The following is a 19,406-nucleotide window of genomic DNA, read 5'->3' on the forward strand; positions in this document are numbered from 1 at the left end:
TTCTTTCTTTTTTCTTTTTTTTCCCCAAGTGTGAGATTTAAGCCACTGGGCCTGGGACTCTAATTATGGTCAACTACGTGGGAGTCGAGTGATGTAACCATTACACTATCTGCTGGTCCCAATTCTATCCAATTTGTAAGAATTAAAGTTTGTTTCTCCCAACAGCTGAGAGAGAGAGATGTGATAGAAGAAACACAAAGTATGTTATAATAGATGTCCAAATACCTCAAACATTTCCACCATTATACAAATATTTTATTTGCATATTTTTTGCCAGTAGGGAGTTATCTTCATACTGTGTGCTTTGAAACATACTTGACAACCTAGAGAGTCTTACAGAATTTAGGAATAATTATTGTTAGAAGAAGTTTGACTTGGGATGAGCAGTTAGCATAATGGCTATGTCACTGAACTCCCGTGTAGTCGACTGCGGTTCGAGTCCCAGACGCAGTGGTTTAAACTCACGCCTGGTGCGTGTGTGTGCATGCCCAAGATTCTGAGAGGAGAATGGAGGAGAAGGGATTGTGGTGTGGCCATCCTCCTGGGGGGTGATTTCTCACTTTCTGTCTCTCTGTCTTTCTGGTGAGCGCGCGCGCCCTGTAGCAAAAACCTCTCCTAAGGAAAAAGAAGTTTGGCTTCAATTGAATTGACTCTGAATGTCACAAATCACTCAAATTATAAATGTTAAAGATCTGAAGCTCCGAAAGTGTAGGTATCAGAGACTGAGGGAGGGGAGTAGGTGGTAGAGGGTACATGGGAGGGACAAAGGGAAGAAACACTGAACAGAAAACAGAATGTAAAGTTCTCTGTGAAAAATGAAAAAACAGTAGTTTGGAAGATAAGCATTCAATCATTTTACTAGTAAAAAAAGTGAAGGGGTTTTATTTCCAAGTAGATTAAATTTGGCAGCTGATTTCTGAAAGAAAAAAAAAGTGAAGGGATTTTATTTCTCTCACTTAGCGCTTCTGTTTTGTCATGGAGCATTAGCTAAATTCAACCTAATTTGCACAAAATAGCACTAAACAACACATGACTTGAATAGTACTCGATAACCTAAGTTTACTTAACAGAACAGTTCTATTAAGGAGAAGGTCAGAGGTGTATAGGCACCAAATAAATGAAGACAGAAAGGGTGATATTATATTCAATAATTGAATAGAAAACTTTAATAGAGTAGAAAACAAAACTTTCAGTTGTATTTTTTATTGAGAGCTTTTTAATAATTAACTCTTAATATAAATGAAACAGTGTTTAGGATGGTTTTCATATTATGTTAGTCACTTAACTGGCTTGTAATAAACATGGCCAGAAAATGTACAGACAGGAATGTCTATTTTATTTTATCAATTTTCTTAGAGAAAATTTTGCTGTAGGTTGTGGAGAGACATAAACAGACAGAAAGTGAGAAATCACCCCCCCCACCCCAAGGATGTTGGCCATGCTTCAACCTCTTCTCTTCTATTCTCCTCTCTGGATTTTTGCCCGTGTGCACACACGCACACACTGGCCCAGTCTGAGTTTCAAGCTGCCGGATTTGGGACTCGAAATGTGGTCAGCCATGTGGGAGTCTAGCGATGTAATCATTATGCTGTCTGCTGGTTCTAGGAATTTCTTTTTTTTTAAAGGGAAAAAGAGAAGAGAGGACAAAATTAAAAAGGAGTGTAACATGGGAGCAGTTTTCTCTACTTTTTAAGCATTGGAGTAACCAGCTTTCTTATAATTTGATCAAAGGGTTGATTCAATTTTATGCATTATTTAGTTTCAGCTATCAATGCTCAAGTTTACAGATATATTTTCTACAACTTCAGTATGAATTAATGCGATACTTAGTAAAGCAATTTGACTGCTGAGTGGGGTTTGGGAGTAGGGGAGAGGGGCACAGAAATTGTTGCCCTTTTCAAATAATTCACAAATGCCCTAATTATATGTCAGATATGAAAGTCAAGACATTGTGACCTTCAAACCAACAAAAGACCTTTTCAAGTAAGCCATTTCCATGTACATTAATAAAGTGCGCAATGCCCTTCTACAGTTAAATAATGTATGGTTGTTATTTCATTGTATGTAAGCGCAAACCAAGGAGTTGTTTCACTATTGACAATTAAAAGTAATACTATAATAAAACAGAGTACAAATCCATTTAACTGACATCATCTTAAAATAGTGATCCAAAATTGTGTTTGTTCATTTCCATTCCATTTAACTAACGTGCAATTTTCCACAATGGAATGTATTTTGGATTTGAGCTGTAAAAACTACAACATGTTGAAGTGTATAATAACTAACAGATATTAGAAAAATTATTGTTAGAAAAATAATCTCCTTTTAGTCATGAAGATCTTGATGTATTTTGTAGATTAGAGAAAACATTGCCTTTGCGCAAAAATTCTCCAGTATGCTAGCAATGGCGACGTTGAATCAGAGTGAGGTTCAAGAGAAGGAGAAAGAATCCTACCCTCTTGCATGGCTCTTTTCATAGCGTAAAGAAAGTATTTATAAATATTAGACTTAGCTAATAGACAATAATTATTTTCAAAAGTAGTCATTTCACTGGAAAAGGGTGTAAGTTTCAAAAGCAATAATTTGAAATTTGAGTGTTACTAATGCTTGAATCAAATTGACAGCTGGAATGTCAAACAGTGCCTATGGAGTTGTAGAAAATCAGAAACAGGAAGGAGAATTATCTTGTATTTGTCCAGCATTGTAGCGTATTTCATACTGAATAAAACATGAATAAAAATACAGTCATGCTTAATGCAACTTAAGTATGTATAATAGACCTCTGGGAAATAATAAACCAATTACAAACTTAAAATAAACCACAATCATATGAGATTCCAAGAACCTATTAGCATTCAATCCATAGATTAACATTTTTCCCCCAGTCCCATAATAGCTTCTTATTATGGGTTAGACATTGATACCAAGAGACTGTATGAAGTTTACTGATTCACTCAGTAGTCTTCCCTTTTGTTTTAAACAATTTTCTAGGGTCCTTTGAGGTTATTTGTTTTAATATCAATAGATTCTCTGAATACTTTCATAATACAGATACCAATGACATTTATGAGAATGTTGGTCACAGGTCGTCAATGAATATATACATGTTCATCCTTTTCCAAGATAGCAAATTTTTCTGCATTTCCTTGATAATCTAATTTATTAAAGTAATTTAAAATATTTTGGATTGTTTTTAAGGTGGCAAATCTTGCTTGTTCCATGTCAACAAATGAAGATGGAATTAAAATTGTCAAAATTGCAGCCAATCACCTGGAAACCTTGTGTCCACAGGTAAGACAACTAAGGTGCTATCTCTTTTTCTTAAAATTACATGTAATTCTTCATGCTTTTTTTTTTCCTAGAGTGAGGTTTTTGCTATAAGTCATGTTTGCTCATGAAAGACACAGAAAAAGTGAGAAACCAGCTCCAAGGGGGATGATCATGCCACAGTCTCTTCTCCATTCTTCTTTTGGGATTTTTGTATACACACACATGTGCCTGGCATGAGTTTCAAGTCACTGGGTCTGGGACTCAAACCACAGTCAACCATGTGGGATCCCAGTGCCCCAACCACTACACCACCTGGTAGTCTGAATTCTTTATATTTTTATGCATCTATAAATATATTCAAATATCTATTTTAAACAGAGGACCAAATTATCCAAAATTAGATTTATTCTTTACTAAAAATAAGTGCATTCTTGAAGCTCATTTAGATAATTTTGAGAGATCTTAGTCTGAATTAAACATCTAGAAGTTTAAAAATTCACAAGAATCATTGAAAATGGATACATTGAATCCTGATAATTAAGTGTTATGCATTAACCTATCTTGATAAATTCCTTTCATCTCTAGTCAAGGAAGGAAGCAAAGAGGGCTTCTTTTATAAAAACTCTAAGAAAGAAAAATTCAATTTGTATTGCAAGCCCTAGAATATTATAACACAAAGGATTCATGTTTAGTAAAACCCCTTATTTTATAGATGAACAAATTGGGTACTAGAGCGACTACATATTACATGGGTAGTTGTTTTTTTTTTTTTTTTTAAAGAGAGAGATGTTTGCTATAGGGTACCTGTGCTTGCCCGAGTAACAGAGAGAAAAAGTGAGAAATCACCCCCCACTCCCCAAGGGGTAATGGCCAGTAATTGGGCATTCATCTCTCAGAGGGGATGGCCGCACAGCCTTCTCATCCATTCTCCTCTCAGGATTTTGGGCATGCACACACTCTTGACTGGCTTGAGTTTTAGGCCACCAAATCTGGATCTCAAAAGCATGGTCGGCTAGGTAGGAGTCCAGTGCCTTAACCACTATGCCACCTGCTGGTTCCATTCGAGTAGTTTTTTTTATAAACAAGCAGTCGTTTTGGGGGCCAAACAAGATGCCCACACAAACTTCACTAAAGGCATAGAAAACCTCTATGTAAGATTTTACAATTTGAAATGATGTAAACTATTTCTTTTGATAAATTGTTGAGCTTTGAAATACTTTATAGAAATATTTTCTGACTATAGATAAATTATGTGTTTTGACAGATTTAGATAGTAAAAACTTACTTCCAAATACTATGATTCCATAATATTAAATGGAAAATTAGATGAAAAAACACATTTTCTCGTCGCTTCTTTTCACTAAAAAGGAGAGTATGAACAAAAATTGTGCTCCATGACCTAATTGACATACCTGCCCTCATTAAATGGATGCACAGTGTGCCCTGTTCGTACAGTATTGATTCTCAAACAAGCCTGGCAGTGGAGAACAATGGTCACATCCCAAAGGCCTATATCAGAATTGCATGAAAGAAAGATGCATTGTCTAACTGATTTGTTTTATCTTCAGTCATTATTTACTTTGAAATTTCAAATAATATGAAAATTATGACTTTGACTTTTCTTTTTTGAAAAGAAGGTATGGGCTTGAAAAAAGTCAAGAGACATTTTCTTGTCGGTAATTCAGGAGTTTTTTTCTTTGTTTTAAACATTTATTTCTTTATCTATTTGTTTGTTGTGATTTTCAAGCTGTTTAGTCCCGGCCTCAAACTGTGATCAGCCTTGGAAGAATCTAGTGCCTTAACCACCATGCCACCTGCTGGCCTCCAAGAGTTTCTTAAATTTTGAAGAACAATAAATTGGGGGGGGGGAGGATTATTTCTATATGACTAGTCATGTTGGAGCTGCGATATACATAGGGACAATATTAAATTCCATGGTTTTAGAAGAAGTGGGAAATAACATGGATGCTTACTTCCTAATAAAGACTGGATGTGTTAAGGGTGTGAAATCTAACAGTAATTGGGAATTTCAAGTCTCTAGATATCCATTGAGATTCCCATTTCACTAAAGGTAGAGCATGTGTTAAAATTTTTATCTGTGTTGCTAACAATTTAATCTCTGAGAATATTGACGAAATAGGAAGGGAAATTGCTTCTCTAGACTTGATGTTGATTAAGAAGTAAGAACTGGCTGAAGAAGTGGAATCTAGAGGGCCCACAACGGAGATACCTCCCATGATGTCAATTTTCTATGGAAAAAATTCCCTCCGAAAGGAAATAGAGCAGAATACTGAGCTGAGGGCTCTAAAGCAGCTGAATTAATTACACTCTCATCAACAGTCTATGAGAGTTCTCTCCACATTGCAGAAAACACTTGATGCTGTCACTTTTTAAAATGCTTTTCAATGTGAAGAGTATTAAATGCAACTCGTAAGTTTTAATTTGTAATTTTCTGATTACTAGTCAGAATGTTTTTCAAACATTTATTATCGGCTTTCTAATTCTGTGACTTGCCCATATCTGTTGTTAATTTTTTGTTGGATTGTGTACATTTTCTTATGTAATTGATTTGCTTAGGTTTACTTACAATGTTTCTGTTGCATATGGCTTTTATTTTAACTTAAAAATATTTGTCAAAGAATGTGTATCCTCATTAGAGAGAGAGAGAGACAAAAAGAGAGAGGGAGAAGTCACTCCCTGATGGGGCGTAGTTACATTGTAATCCCTTCCCCACCATGTCTTCCTCCTTTTGGGGTTTTAGGCATGCACACACGTGCACCTGGCATGTTTTCCAAACCACTGGCTCTAGGATTGCAGTTGGTCATGTGGGACCCAGCCACCTTAGCCACCAGGCCATGAACTGGTGCTCTTTTAACTTTTTAAATAATATTTTAATGATAGAGAATTTTTTAAAAAAAGCTTTTATTTTTATTTACCTGTATTTATTTATTTGTTTTAATTTGATTGGAGGTTGGGGGGAGAGAGAGAGAGAGCAAGAAAGAGAGAGAGAGAGAGAAAGAGAGAGCGAGCAAGCCACCAGGCCCAGGCCTCGAACCATGGTCGGCCATGTGGGAGTCAAGCACCCTTAACCACCATGCCACCTGCCAGTCCCAATCATAGAGGATTTCAAGAAATTTAATGGAACATATGATTCATCTCTTAATTCTTTTCATAAATATTTATGGAATACCTCTTCTGTGCTCTGGTTTATGATTTGTTAAGAAATTTTGCTTATAAGAGCTTAACAATGCCTTGTTAAGAAATTTTACCAATAAGGGCTGGCTCTTTGGCACAGTGGTAATGTACTGCTCAAGAGAAGCTAGATTCTACATGGCAACCACATTTTTTTTTTAAGAGAATTTTTGTTATAGGGTGTATGCTCACTCAAGAGACAGAGTCAGAAAGTAAGAAATCCACCCCCACCCCAGAGGGGATGGCCAGCCATAATCCCTTCTCCTCCAGTCTCCTCTCAGGATTTTGGGCATGTGCTCTGTTATGAAAAAATAAGAGATTTTATGAACAAAAATATCATATAATTCTCATGTCACCTTTTTTTAAAAATTGAAGAGTTATTGAACATTTACATCTTTACACCTTCTAAAATTTTATTTCAAACATGAGGCAGGATTTTTATGAATATTTTCATTGTTTCATATATATTTGTATACATATAAATGTAACATATACACCAAATATAGCATATGTATACATGGTTACATAATGCATTATACATATATAATGTAATAATATCAAATACATATTTGTTTTTACTATCATTTCACATATAAATGTAGACTGATACACAAAGTGGAGCATGTTACAAGGTATATAGTTGCTGACTTTTCCATTCTGCTTTATTGGTCTATTTCCCCATCTCTGCAACAGTATCACAGTGTTTTAGTCATGGTTCTATAGTAAACTTTGCTATTTTGGCATATTGGCTCCTTTTTTCTTTTCTTTAAATTATTGCTATTATTCTTGACTTTTTGTTGTATAACTTTGTGACTCAATTTATCAATTGTCATGAAAAACATTAGAATTTTATCTTAAATGTTAAAATGTTACAAATTTTAGATTATTCTAGAGAATAATAACTCCTTTAAGATACTGAGTATTTCTGTCAACAAATATGTTATCGATATTCCCATAATCAGATCCTATATTTAAAAAGTATTCTTCAGGGAGCTCTTTAGCTTTTTATTATTTACTTTATTTCTGTGGCTTTAAATATCTTGTGTGTGGTGTTAACTTCCAAATTTTTCTCTCCATGCCAAACCTCTCCCCATGTGATACCAAACTCACATGCAATAATCACTTTCCCTTTCGGCATATTCACTTGGGAAACTAAGAGAAATCTAAGAGATAAAATAACCCAAATGGAACTTCTGATTACTGCATCCCAAAATAATTCTACTTCTCTTTCAGTCTTTCCAATTTTACTTAATTGCACAGCTATTCACCTAGTTACTCTAGTGAAAAACCTGGAGGGTTTCTTTTATTCATTCAGTATTTATTGAACATCTGCTATGTGGTAGGCACTGTTTATACAGAAGGAGGGAGGATGTTAACAGTAAAGAAAACAGACCATACACAAAACTTCTTGCTTCTCTGAAGTTTATATTCTAGTGATATTTCATGGCTGTTTTCCTGCTTAATACATTAACAAGTCCCATTAATTTCACCAAAAAAAATGTCAGTCCTGCATCTGTATACATCTCTCCATCTTCTCTTGTCCCCACCTGAACCTGTGCTACCATCATCTCTGTCTTGGACTACAAGATTTCATCAAAGAAATTGTTTCCTTAGCTTTTTACAGTATAATGCAAGTCGATCTGTGTGAAGATATTATTTGAGCTCAGTCCTCATGCTAAACAAAAGAAGGTGCTGATATACCTTAAAGGAAGAGAGCACTGGGGAATTACCAAGTGTAAACTCTATCAGGGGAGAAGCAGGTTATTGTATTTTGAAACAGAAATATACAGAGATCTAGTTAATAAAAAAGAAAATAGGATGCATAGGGATTTTAGGTTAGAATGTAGGCAGTAAGAATATCATATAGACTTGATTAGGCCATAAAAAGGCTAATATGATTTAATATGTTTTCATCAAAGAATAAGATTTAAAACTGGTTCACTGATTCTCAACCTTCTGTGTACTTCCAAATGATTTTTAAAAACTGTAGATCATGTGCCATGTTTAAGCTGTACATTCTGAAATTCAGAATTGCTATGTCTTGAGTGCAGCCCAATTATGTAATTGTGTGTGTGTGTACAATATTGAAATAAATGTGCACAGAACTTCATGGCTACCAGTTCAACTTCTGACAACGTATGGTACAGATATATGTGTGCAGGTGCACAGAAGTCTCTCAACAAGGTTTTTTATGTGGCAGTCTATGTAACAGCAAAAGCTAGAACCAACTGAAATTCTGTTATTAGAGAATGTTTAAAATAGTTAAGTTAGTTCTATGTATGTTTTGACTTGGATTATACCCAAGAAAGCGTATAATATGTATGATGCCGTTTATGTGAAAAAAGATAAATTGATATATTTATGTATTCATAGAAAAATTTTCAAAAGCTTCAAAAGGTTCTCATGAGAGTTTTAATCCTAGGTACTTTTAGAAAGTGAGACTGGGGGACAAAGAACAGAGAGGAACACATTTATATATATATATATAAACTGTGGATAGCTAATTTATTAATTTCTAAACAAAAACCAACCAATTAAACATAGATTTTAGATCAATTTTGAAGCAAATTAATCCACTGATGATACCGTAATTGGTAGGGAGTGATGGCATGGCCCATAATTCCTAATTATTAAGTACAATTGGATTCACCCAAGTTTCAGTGAATTCCATCATCTTGCTTCTTACTATACTTACTATACCTGGAGGACTATAGCTATCAAGCTTTTCTTAGTTACAGGTGTCATGCTTTAAAAAAGAATTGTCATAAGGAGCATATTTAGCAGAGAGTGTCTGAAATAATGACATGACTTGAAACTATGTCATATAAAAACCTCATAAAGCAACAGGGAATTTTTAACCAGGAAAAGGTGAGACTTGAAGAGATATTATCACTGCCATCAAACCTTTGAGGAGCTATGATGTGAAAGACTTGTTCAGGTAGGCCCTGAGGGGCAGAACTACAGTCTGTGAACAGAAGCTAGAAGGATACAACTTCCATCTCAATGTAGGCAAATTTTCCAGTAGAAACAGGCTTTACTAGGAAGACAGGATGTGGAGTTTTTCTACACCATAGGCATTTAACACAAAGAAGGTCACTACTTTGACCAACTGTCTTAAGCTATGGGTGGGAAGCTGGCCTGGAAACCCTTTAATACCTAACCCTGAGATCTTCTAATGGGTTTGCCCTCTATATGAAGAAGAGAAATGTAATATGAACGATAGCATTGTTAAAATACTCTGAACAGTTATAATCAACATGGCAGAAAGATAAAACTATGTATAATGCTTAATTTTGTTCTATTTTAGCTTGCTACCCAATCTGAAAAGATTTAAAAATTAAATATTTTTATATTTGCATATGATACAAGACTGTAGGGTTAAAGGTTATAAAATATGTTAAATGTTTAGAAACTCATCAGCTGAAATTGAATAAGGGTAAATATAAAGTCAGGGGTTTAGCTTTAATAAAAACCACTGCACAAGTGGATAGGAAAATCATTGCTATCAAAAGCACCTGGAGCAGCAGGAGTTTGGAAGGTACATTTGTTATCTAGTTCAATGAGTTCCAAAAATGGGCCATGAAAACATTTTAATGGTCTAGAGCAAAATTAGGTCCGTATAGTTAGTTTTTTCATATGGTAAAATTTATTCACTATTTTATTCTGTATTTACATACTCTCTACTTGTTTTATATTCATCAAAACAGTTGATTTATAAAATGATAATGAAAGTAGGTAATACATTTTTATATACTTTTTTTTATCAGCACTCTAAAAATTTCTAAATCTTATGTGAATTCTTCCACTTCCCACCAACCCCTGGCTCCTTCTTTTAAAAATATTTGAGGCCTGAAAAATCCAGTATTAATTTAGATGATTCAATTATTTAAGACAAGAGCATGTGATGACTATTTTATTGCAGTAAAATCATTATGATACGTAGTTTGCAAAATAGACAAAATCTTCAATATTCTTGACACAGGGATGTCCATGTCTGGAATGCCATCCCGATTTCTGGACCCTGTAGTTTAGGGAGTTGCTGAAAAAGAATTTGTTTTAAGCCACAGCAAGCTATCCCCTCATCACCGAGAGTATCTGAACAAAAGCCAAACAGACTGTGTCTTATCAAAGTAATTAGAGCTAACATTTTATTTGTGATATGTTTAAATGGTCTTTTCATAAATACGATTCTTTATGGTAAACATGCACTCACTGAGGTAAACTCTCGTAAGTTTAGATTTTACAAAATCAAGTCCAGTTTTTCAATACCTTAAGTATAGCTTTGTGTCAAAATCTAGTAGAGCTTTGTTCTGTCTTCTATATCTCCTTTCCATCAAAGGGTAGCCAGTGACCTGGAAGAAAAATCGGTTTGTTGGAAAAGTCACGATGTGTCATGATGTGTTTTCTCTGCAAAAATGCCTCATGACTTTCAACGACCCTATAAAACAGCTTTCAGAGGCACCAAATTTATTTTCAGTGATGTGATTAGGCATACAGAGACAATATTTTTTATAAGTTGCTTATTGACGATCTATAATTACTTTCTAAAATGGTTATATACAGTTGTGCTGGAGAGAAGGGAAGGAAGTCAGGGAGGTCCCAGATATAGAATCTCATGAAGTATAAAAAGACCAAAATATTTGGGGATAGATTATATTCATATTTAAATATGGACAAATATGAGTTAGATGAGGTTAGTAATTTTTGTTCCATTGACGTATCCTAAAAAGAATGCCTGTCATATAATAGATACTTAGTATGTGAGAGAACTTAAAAAAGCTTGTGGTGGAGGGACCAGCATTTAGTGTAACGGCTATGTAGCTGAGTTCCCATGTAGCCGACCATGGTTAGAGTCCAGGACCTGGACTCACACCGGGTGCATGTGTGTGCGTGCCCAAGATCCTGAGAGGACAATGGAGGAGAGGGGATTGCGGTGTGGCTATCCCCCCTGGGGAGGTGATTTCTTGCTTTCTATCTCTCTGTCTCTCTCTGTCTTTCTGGCAAGCGCATGTGCCCTATAGCAAAACTCTCAAACAAAAACAAAAACAAAACTTGAGGTGGGGCATGGTGGTTAAAGGTGCTGGACTCCCACATGGCCGACTGTGGTTCAAGTCTTCGACCTGGTGACTTTCTCATTTCCTCTCTCTCGCTCTGATCAAACTGGAAAATAATAATGATAATAATAAATAAAGTTAAATTAAAAATTCTTTAAAAAAAACCTGTGGAAAAAATGGAATTAAACTAAAAGTATATATTGGTGCAAAAAAGTTTGAAATGCATGCATAGTGTTTCATAATATGTATTTTCCACGAACATTTTGAAAACTCTTCATATTTATTGAGTGAATTTTTATGCCTTAGTAAGTTTTTTATTTAGATTATAGGCATTGTTGGGTATATGCTGAAAGCCATCTCTGTTCTCCATTTTTTGTTCTCTGGGAGGTGCAGAAATACAATTTCCAATCAAAGTGATAAAAAGTTCCAATATGACATTTTGTCGTCTGATGCACAGGTCATGGAAAGTGACTGGCATTATCTTCCTCTGCATGGATAGGATTGTTTGTTATCACAGTGGCTTGTTTTGATTAAATTTTGATATGTTACTGTATTTAGTACACGCATTCATAAAGGCATTGGGTTATCTCTTTCAAATGGAAAAATATGTCTTGAATTGTATGTTTTCTGTTTGTTTTTGTGAGTGAGAAGCTATCATATCTTTGAGTTGAAAGCAGTTAATTTTCAAGTATCATGCTCTGGGGAAGCAGATATATTTTCTTTCATCTGTAGATGATGATAATGGATGTTTTGTTTGCAGCTAAACAATATAGGACTCAAATAATCAATGTAAACCATATTCTTTAAGAATCCCAGGGTATCCATATAAGAGCCTTGACAATATTTTATAATTATACCTAATTTATTTCTTTTATCTTCAGAGAATGGCACTAAATGCTCTAAGATTTTGGAAAGCAACAGCCAGATTATATTATAAAAAGACTAAAATGAGGAGATTGTTTTAAAAAATTGATTGTGAAGATGAATAGTTCATCTTCAATACTGACTAGGGTGATTTTCGACTGTAAGTCTAGGACCAGTTCTAGATGGTGAGGCTGTGATAGATATGAGGGCAATCAGTGCTTAAGTGCAGGTATGATCTCACTTACCTTTTAAGTCTAGAAATTAGACTTAAATTATCTGTGTCTTTGTACAGTGGTTGCTCTGAAACCAGACTTAATCATATAGTCACTCCCTCCCTTCCACTCACTCTAAGGATCTCTTTATTCAACAGGTATTAATAACCACTGACTGGGAGCCTCCATGGAGCCAGGATAAGCCAAAGGAAGGAAGTGTAGGGATCCAGGAGTACCCACTGGAACAGCTCTGAGGAATGAGTCCTAAGATCTGGTTTCAACCAGAAGGAAGATAGGAGGTGGTTTACCCTGAAAGAAGTCACAACCATCAAACTTAAGTAAAAAGCCAAATATTAAATAATAGCTTAAAAGACAGTAGTTAGAACCAGGTATGATTTAGCATGTAGGCTGAGGCAAGAATTTCCGAATTAATCACAAACCAGAGCGTTAATGCCCTCATTTATGCTCATGGTGTATGCTGTCATATTGTTTGTTAACATAAAGACTTTGTGCTATTTTGGATAATGTTCTAGTTTTAGAGAAAAGCAAAGATGGAGCTTTGCTTATATTAAATTTATAACAAGAAGAGAAAATATATTAGCTACCTAGAAATGAAGTAGTATTAGATAGGTATAGATTGAAGATAGCATCAGGGCATTTCATGAGGGGATTGAGAGGGTGCACAGAAAAGTGACATTTTCTACAGGCCTTAAAGGAAAAGCTTTGGACCTTTAGAAAAATATAAAAAAGGTATTTTAGACAGAAGAGATGGAAAGTATATAACAGAAATGGAAAAAGTAAGTAATTGAGTCCATCTAAGCCACAGTGTTTCTTTTTCTAGAGAGATTTTTGCTATAGAGTGTGTGGCTTATTCTATATGTAGAATGAGACAAAGCAAAAAATCAATCCCCATGGGGGATGACCACATTAGGATCCCTTCTCTTGGGATTGTAGGCATGCACACACATGTGCCTAGCATGCGTTTTAAGCCACCAGGTCTGGGACTCCAACCACCGCCAACCATGTGGAAGTCCAGCACCTTAATGACTTCTCCACCTGCTGGCCCCACCACATTGTTTTTTTAACAGGGTGCTCTTGGCATTTTGTTGCATAAAACGGTGGCAGTGATAGGGCTCAACATGGCAGATAACTCAAAATGAGCAGTGAAAACATAACTGCTGCCTCCCTAAGACCAGATATTGTAATAACCCAAAATGCCTCCATACATTTCTGAGTACCTCTTGGGAGGGCAATGCTGCCCCATTTGAGTTCCCGTGGGAAGGCATAGACTGTAAAAAAGGTAAATTGTGGCCCTTACAGCCAAGTGAAGAAACTTAGGTTTGGGTTAGTTGATTTAGTTTTGTCATTATACATATTAAGTAAAAAAGTGACTTTTTCTGAGGACTAATCTAGAAATTGGGTGTCAACTGAGTGGCAAAACAGAGAGGCAGGACCAGTAAAGAAATTGTGGAATGTTACATGCAGAGGTTCGGATCTACATGAGTGATGTAGAAATAAAAATTTGTAAGGTTGTATAAATTGCAAATGAACTATATAAACTGACCAGAAGTTGAAAACAAATGTGATGATGATAGAAATGAAAGAGGATATATTTGAGGGTTCTAGCGTAGCATCTGGGAAGACTGTGATTCTCTTAGGAGAAATTGGAAATAAACCTAAGAGATGTTTCTGAAGTTTAGGATTTCAATTCTTTTATTTTCTCTTGTTCTTTTTGTTTTTTAAACTAACAGATGCACAATACTTTTTGTTGTAAATTCTACATGGCCAACTGATTATCATTGGATGCTTTTATTTTTTTATTTTTGCCAAACTTTGCAGTGTTACAGCCAGATATGGTAGCCATTGGCATAGAGATGATGGTGGGAACCGTGAGTGTGGGATGAGATTGCTATAGAAAAAGAGAAAATGACAAATATCGTAAACTACTTTTAGTATCTGAAAACTATTATCTAGTTCAGCAAAGAAGTCACTCACATTGGTAAGTGAAGTTCCCATCATCTTTGTTGCTTCACTCTTATCTTACTAGTTAACATAAATGCCAATTTTGACTAGCATTCAGATCAGAACTACACTTGTTTGTTCATTAAACTGTAGCTTTGTTATGAATATAAGAGTTTGTCCAAAATCAAAGAAAGAATTCTATGGGAATCAAATGGCCATGTAGTTTACAATAAAGAGTATTGTACATCAAAAAAGAAAAAAAAAAGGCAAGAGAAAATAAAAGGATCAAAGGGCTTAAAGGAAACACATTTAAGAGAGAAGAATCTGAGAAAGAACCATCAGCAAAATACAAGGAATGTCAGGAATTTGTGACTCATTGGCTGCCTAGCAAATGGAGCAGACTAATCAGCAAGGGCCGAATGCTCCTGAGAAGCGCAGTGGGATGAGCATAGAGGATCTCTCATGGAGTTGGAAGTCAGGAAGGCAGTAGTGATCTTAACAAGAGCAGCTCTGGTGGCCTTGGGGGAAAGGAGAGAGTAGAGGCCAGAAGTTATATACCTAGGGTTATTTCTTCCCAGGAAATAAAAAGTAAACCTGGGGACTATTAATGGTGTGGTTGGAGCAGCTGGATCCCACATGGCCAGCTGTGTTTTTCATGTCTTGGGTGCTGTGCTTTGAAAAAGACACCAGGCACAAGTGTGTGTGACCAAAATCCGGAGAGGAGATTGAAGGAGAAGGGATTGTAGCATGGCCATCTCCCTGGGAGGTGCTTTCTCATTCTTTCTCTGTCATTTTCTCTCTCTCTCTTTGATGGTACCTGTGTCCTGTGGTGGTGGTGGTGGGGGAGCAGGGGGGCAAAACAAAAGCATAAACCTAATTGCACAAAAGAAAAAACACTGGGAAACTGCCTTCACATACTTTTCCTAGAGTCCTAACATATGTTTTACTGCTAGTTAATTATTCAATAATACTTTTATCTCCAGAATCTATATGGTGCATTGGATTTTTAAATAACTCCAGCAGTATTCTCTATAGTATATTTTTATTCAGTGAGCTGAGGTTCATGGGACCATATAGCAATATCACAGATTATTAGTAAGTAAGTAAGATATTCTAGATCTGCAAGTGATTAACAATTAACTAAGTATTAAATTCACAGGCAGTATTTTTCTTTTTAAAAAATGGCTTCATAATTTAAGATGCTTCTTTGCACTTCAGAATGTAACGATAGGAGTGTAAGTATGCAATGAAGGTAATGCAAAGCTGAAAAATATTTGGTGGACACTATGTTTAAATGTCACTTTAAATGTGAGTTGAAATGAAATATCTGTTAGTCCCAAAGATATCTAGCCAAATGGCAAATTCCTGTGACTGTTTCTCCCATGAACTTTCCATGAGGGTTAATGTTAATACAACCTGTGACCTTATGTACTAAAAACTTCTATACCTTCTTATGACAACTGCTTTGATGAAAGGACTTTTTACACATCTGAGCAATCATTCTTTCCTTTCTTTGTGCTATGACCAAGATAGCTAGTTGTAATTCTGTAACTGAAAGATGCTGGGCTCTCCTCTTACGTGTCATAACTACTGTGCCAGAGACCCTTGCATGTCAGTTTAGATTCAGAGGGGTTTTCTGCATTCTCTCCAAGAGGACAGTGTTCCAACTTCCTATTCACACCGAACCAAAAGTGCAGGATTGGCAGATGATCTCCCAGTCTCTTGGAAGATAAGCTGGTTAGACCAATGACCTAGGAAAGACAAGTTTTATTAAAAGTGATGAGGGAACCAGCAGCTAGCGTAATGGCTATGTCGCTGGACTCCCACGTAGTCGACCGCGGTTCGTGTCCCGGACCTGGTGGCTTAAAACTCACGCTGGTGCGTGTGCGTGCGTGCCCAAGATCCCGAGAGGAGAATGGAGGAAAAGGGATTGCGGCGTGACCATCCCCCCTGGGGGGTGATTTCTTGCTTTCTGTCTCTATGTCTCTCTCTGTCTGTCTGGCGAGCGCACGCGCCCTACAGTGAAAATCTCTCAAAAAAAAAAAAAAAAGTGATGAGAGATAGCAGGTAGTGTGGGACTTAAGGCAGCTGAATCCTCAATGGCCTACTCTGGTGTTAGCGTTCTGGACTGATGGCTTGAAAAACATACTGGGCATGTGTGAGTGTCAAAAAATCTACGAAGAGAGTAGAGGAGAAGGGACTGTGCTATCCTTCCTAGTGGATGTAGTCTCACTTTCTCTCTCTTGCTCTCTGGTCTTTAGTGAGCACATGAGTCCTATCATATAAGAAAAAAATAAAAAATAGGAAAAAGCAGTAGACTAGACTTAAAAATAAATGTGAAGAAATCTATTATATTTACAACTACAAAATATATTTTATTCTCTCTATAATGTTTTTTTCCCCTAAGACTACCTTTGTTGACACTGTTTTATAAAATAAAATGTGTCATATTGGGTTACCCAAGGAAAATGGGACAAGAATTCAAAACAATGCTAGTAGACATATTATCATTACATGTGATCAGTACAAAAGGCAGAGTACAAATACCAGATCAAGGCAAGTGAAGTAGAAATAGAACTGCGCTGAGATCTGCAAGCTTTAAGAAGCTGTAAGTGATGAGCCTAATGAGGGTCAAATGTTTACAGTATGTAGCAAGTATGTATCAGTGTGGCATTGCATAGTTTATTCTTTGGAAGTAAATTTAATCTGGCCTATTCTTTTAGGAACAAAATTACTGTACTTATTACCTCAGCGAAATTCCATTTTTTGTCTAATGGATGACAACAACAGTGAAATACCTCAAAAAATAAATACATCTTTCAATCTCTGCTCTTTGAAAACTACATGAAAGTTCTGAATCTGCTTTTGAACATATACACATTTTCTGAACACACCCACAGCTGTGCAGAATAAATGTGTACCTTTGGTGACAAATTCTGTAAAGGAAAAGATGACCCTCCCTGGTAAATCTGAGATGTGGTATGTGCTTTACTAGGGTTATTATATTTAATTATGGTAACAGTCATATGACATAAAAATTATGATAAGGCCAGCAGGTGGTATGGTAGGTAGTTAAGGCCAGCTGGTGGCGTGGTGGTTAAGGGTGCTGGACTCCCACATGGCTGACTGTGGTTCAAGTCCTGGACCTGGCAGCTTGCTTTCTCACTCCTCCCTACCTTGCCTTCTCTCTTTCTCTGGCAAAACTCATGTGAAAAAAATAAATAAATAAAAAATTCTTTAAAAAAATTTTTATAATCATCATATAGCTATATGGAAGAAAAAATTCTGAGATGTTGGACAAGTTACTCAGTGTAAAGGAACCAAAAATAAATGTTTTAAGATTTGAATACAAACATTCTTCTTGGGTTTAGAATTATTTCATCTCTCAGAGCTTTATCTAATTATATTTGTATAATTTTCAAAAGAACATAGACTTTTTATATTTTGTCTTGCTACAAAATGGATAATAAGATATTTTAGGAATCTTTTTTTTTAGCATTGGGCCTAAAAAAATTTGATTGTTTCAACGTAGGCATCATTATTTTCTGAAAAAATTTTATATTAAAACCCTTCACTTAGGACCCATGAGCATATTAATTTCAAAAGAATTAAATATTGTTATCATAAAATGATTTACTCTATTGAACATTGGATTTTTTATCAGTTAAATAAACTATGTAACCTAATGTCTTTATTTTTAAGCTATTGCTATAGGTGGGTTCAGAATAAATATTTTAATGAATTATTTAACTTTCTTTGTTTCTTTCTCTTTCCTTCCTTCCTTTCTTTCTTGAATTAATTAAATTTGCCCAGAGAGGGATAGGGGTGTGTGTGTGTGTGTGTGTGTGTGTGTGTGTGTGAGAGAGAGAGAGAGAGAGAAAAGGGAGAAAGAAAGTGGGAAAGCAAGCTGCTAGATCTGGAATTTGAACCATGGTCAGCCATGTGGGAATCCAGTGCCCTTAACCACCATGCCACCTGCTAGCCCTATGGTTTCAGAATAAATTTAGGTTCTATCTCACATTGAGGAAATAATTTGGAAATAGTGATGGTAGGGTTTAGTGGATAATGGTAGGTGAGAGAAAAGAACATGATCATATAAACAGTTCAGAATTGAGCATCAGAGTGTATAGTGGTATCATTTACTGAACTGGGAATAAATTGAGGTGATGACATTTGGAGAAGAGAGAAATAAGTCTCATTTAGGTTTGTGATACCCATATGAAAATGTCAGACAGCAGAGAGAAGTTTAGGGAAGACATTTAGGCAGGAAAATTGGAACCAAGCAGCATATAGATGATATTTAAAACCATTGGATGGGATGCTAAAACATGGAGGACATATTTAACCCTTAGAAAAGGAAAGAAGGAAGCCCTGGAATCATGGAGCCAGTCACTATAGCATTCAACTGACAACAGGGAGGGAGAAACTTACAAACAGAAAGTGAGAAAGAAGTCAGACAAGGAAGAAGGACACCAAGAGATTGCAGAATAGTAGAAAACTACAGGATTAATTTAGAAAAAGATGTTTTTAACCTATATCAATTGCTGCTTGAGGCCACAAGTAAGATAGAACTTAAAACTTCTCTCAGAGGGTGATCTCCAGACCCAAAGTGTAAGCATCACCTGAAAACTTACTGGAAATGCAAATAATTAAGCCCAACTCTAAACTTACTGAATCAGAAATTCTGGTGATGTGGCTCAGCTATATTTTTGGTTTTGTTTTGTTAATTTGTTATAAGGTGTGTGTACTCCCTGGAGGCAGAGAGAAAGAGAAAGCACCCTCTGGGAGGGGAATGTCACACACTACAATCCTTTCTCCTCCATTTCTCCTCTTTTTAGGATTTTGGGCACAT

General features: G+C 35.8%; 1 protein-coding gene across 1 annotated transcript in view; it reads left to right on the forward strand.

The window, feature by feature from the left end:
- The window catches only part of CTNNA3 (catenin alpha 3), a 1,606,653-nt gene that overhangs the window by 1,081,071 nt on the left and 506,176 nt on the right, over positions 1-19,406 (forward strand). Inside the window, exon 10 of the mRNA XM_014587961.1 lies at positions 3,199-3,291. Coding sequence (XP_014443447.1) covers positions 3,199-3,291 — 93 coding nt within the window. The remainder of the gene's footprint in view (positions 1-3,198; positions 3,292-19,406) is intronic.

The sequence above is a fragment of the Tupaia chinensis genome, unplaced genomic scaffold (assembly GCF_000334495.1).
Source record: "Tupaia chinensis unplaced genomic scaffold, TupChi_1.0 Scaffold000250_1, whole genome shotgun sequence".
NCBI classification, from domain to species: Eukaryota; Metazoa; Chordata; class Mammalia; order Scandentia; family Tupaiidae; genus Tupaia; species Tupaia belangeri.